We start from the raw sequence: 3,190 nt of genomic DNA on the forward strand, positions 1-3,190 counted from the left end.
GTTAGGATCGGTTTAACTTAAAACAAGGCGAAGTAGTAGAAAAGAGGGGGAAAAATACACAAAAGAATACAAGTGAATATTTTTACCAAAATAATATATTTTATACTGAAAACAATACATAAACTAATATCATTCAAGTTAAATATATTAAATTAATAGGCTTTTTATTATAGAAAGAAAGAAAAAAACAATAGTATCAATATAACAGTAACACATTACCAATTTTTTGCTGATAATATAGTATAAAAAAAATTCTGAAACTAATTTAAAATATTATATTTATTTTCTAACATGCAAACCATTGACAACATTAAAATAGGAATAAAATTAAAAACATAGAAATTAAATTGTACGGAAGTACATATATAATCTTAATTATGATGCATTTTGGACCTTGGAGACAAATGGACAGTCAACGCGTTCTTCATAACAATGGCAAACTCCTGCTTCTCAGAAAGATCAACCTCTGCCCCCTCCACCTCCTCCCACTCAAATGCCCACACCAAATTTCCCACTATATACTCCAAATGCAGCATCGCCAATCCGTAACCTGGACATATCCTCCTCCCCGCCCCAAACGGCATCATCTTTATCCCCCTGCTCCCCGTCACGTCGAACAATTCCCCTCCTCCGCCGTCTCCACCTCCATCGCCGCCGTCTGATAAAAATCTCTCCGGCTTGAACGCCATGGGATCATCCCAGACTTCCGGGTCCCACCCCATGTCCGCCACCATGAAATTCACTGTGGTGTCTTTGGGCAAGAAGTAGCCACCCAGCTCCACATCCTTTGTCACGGAATGGGGCACCAATAGGTGACCAGGAGGGTGCCGCCTTAAACCCTCTAAAACTACAGCTTTCAGATATGGCATCTTCTGCAGATCTTCTTCCCTCACCCAATCTCTCTCTCCATTTTCAAAAACCCCATTAATCTCTGCAAATACCTTGTTTTGAATGTGTGGGTATTTCACCAAATTGGCCATGATCCACTGCAACACCGCCGTCGTCGTGTCCACGCCGGCGGTGAGAAACTCCGAGCACAGGCTCACCATCTCTCCTTCGTCAAGCTTTCTCATCTCGACCGGGAGTTCGAGATCCTTCAGCGTGTCCACGTATGTTAACATATCCTCATTCCCCTGCATCTCTTGTTTTGCCCTAATTCGAGCTCTAATCAGAGGAAGCAATACTTCTTTTTGATTCTCACACAGATCCAAGAGCTCCTTCCATCGGCTCCGGAACAAAATTTTCCCAAATTTGGGCCACAAATTGAGTATGTTAAATCTGTTGATGCTCGATAGCATCCTTCGCTGCACATCTTCGATCTCTCTGATCCTCCTCTCCTCCAGCTCGTCCCCGCCAAAGCACATCAAAGAAAGCAAGTAGAACATGGCGTACGGGAAATGATCGGCGACAGGGACGGCGCCGCCTTCGGCAGCCGCCGAAGAGAGCCGGCGGATGAGGAGGCGGACGACGCGCTCGCGGGCGGCGGAGTAGGACTTGGAGCGCGACTGGTGGAGGATTCCGGCGGTGAGGTTGCGGCGGAGGAGGCGCCAGTTGGGGCCGTAGGTGGAGGAGCTGATGTTTTGGGGGTTGTTGTTCATGACGCGGGCGGTGGGGAGGCCGGCGGGGCGGCCAGCGAAGACGGCGCTGGCCTCGACGAGGGCCTGGTAGGCGACGGCGCGGGAGGAGATGAAGATTAAGGTCTTGGGGCCGATGCGGAGAGTGATGAGGGGGCCGTGGAGGGCGTGGAGGGAGCGGAGGGTCGGTTCGAGATCGAAGAAGGACCGGCGGAGCCATAGGAGGTTGCCGACCAAGGGATAGGAGGGGGGCCCTGGAGGGAGACTGCGTTTTGTGGAGGTTTTAGAGGGGTTTAGGAGGTAGGCGAGGAGTGTGGTGATGCAGAGGGAGATGAGGATAATGAACCAAGTCTCCATTGATTTTTTTGGTGTGAGGAAGTGGAAGAAGGGATTTGAAATATTATTGAATTGTGAGGATAAATTGAGTGGTGAATAATGATATCTACGAATGTGGTGAGTCTTCTGTCGACTATTGACTTGGTTTTGTGATCATAATAAATCCTGTTCTTTTTTGAGCTTGTAGATTGATAGATCTTGTATTTTTCATCCCAAGGATTTTGGATTTGTCTTACAGCAGCTGTTGAAGAATGAATTTCCAAAAATTTGGTATAATTTTTAATCTAAATTTAATATTAATTTAAATTTAACATCTCTCTTAATATATGATAAGTTTAGATTAAATTTAAGTTAGAAATACATGATTTTCCTCAATTTTGAAAAATTAACATGCCACATAAAGCATGTGAATTGAAAATAGATATATGACAGAATCTTCTCATTCAATCAAACCCAAAAAATTAAAAAAAAAAAAAAAAAAAAGAAAATGCCACAAATCAAGTTGAAGTTTTATAGACACTATCTAAAAAAAAGTTTTAGTTTTTTATATGAATACAACCTTTATTTGAATTTAAAGTTTATGCTTTGAGTGGGCATTAGTATTATGTTTACTATTATTGTTAAAGGTTATGCTTGGTATTATTAGTCACTGTAACTGTACAAGAAATATAATAGTTGAAGTAAATATTTGTGAATTATTTTAAATTATGAAAGTTTTCTTGCTTTTTCTATTATTAAATTTAATATGAAAAATACTTTGTAAATTTCTCTATTTTTTGTTGGTTGAATTGTTTAATGGTTTTCTAAATTTTAATAAATTTCTATAGATATGAACTTTGGAAATACATACATACATATATATATATATATATATATATTATAAAGACAAAATATATTGATATTTCTAAAATTTGATAAAAAAATAAAAATGTATTCAAAAATTTTTAAAATTTATGAAATTTCAAAAATACTGTATGCTTTCGTAGATTTTTTATTTTTGAAACACTTACACTGAAAAAAATTATCTTTTTGTAAAATAAAAAGAGATGTTTTTCTTATTAGATTTCAAGAAAGATCTATAAAATACTTACAATTTTAAAAGAAATTAAAAATTTTAAAACTTTAGAAAAATTCAATATCTTTCCATGGAAAATGAATACCTTTTACCCTATGTTTTAGAAATAATTATTTGGAAACAAATTTGAGCAAAGAAAAGTAAAACGAACATAAAAAAAGGGGGAGGGGTGCAGGACGAAATCATCTATGAAAGGGAGATGGGG

At 38.7% G+C, this 3,190-nt stretch overlaps 1 protein-coding gene across 1 annotated transcript; it reads right to left on the reverse strand.

Annotated features, from left to right (window-relative positions):
* Window positions 1-252: 252 nt before the first annotated feature.
* On the reverse strand, window positions 253-2,217 carry LOC131159269 (cytochrome P450 89A2-like). Its single transcript, XM_058114014.1, has one exon. The coding sequence runs from the start codon at window positions 1,929-1,931 to the stop codon at window positions 372-374; it is 1,560 nt and encodes a 519-aa protein (XP_057969997.1). The 5' UTR covers window positions 1,932-2,217; the 3' UTR covers window positions 253-371.
* Window positions 2,218-3,190: the final 973 nt, after the last annotated feature.

This window comes from Malania oleifera, chromosome 7 (assembly GCF_029873635.1).
Source record: "Malania oleifera isolate guangnan ecotype guangnan chromosome 7, ASM2987363v1, whole genome shotgun sequence".
In the NCBI taxonomy this organism is placed as follows: Eukaryota; Viridiplantae; Streptophyta; class Magnoliopsida; order Santalales; family Ximeniaceae; genus Malania; species Malania oleifera.

Excerpts from the sequence above, each read along its gene's own strand:
- LOC131159269 (XM_058114014.1), bottom strand. The coding sequence starts at position 1,931 with ATGGAGACTTGGTTCATTATCCTCATCTCCCTCTGCATCACCACACTC.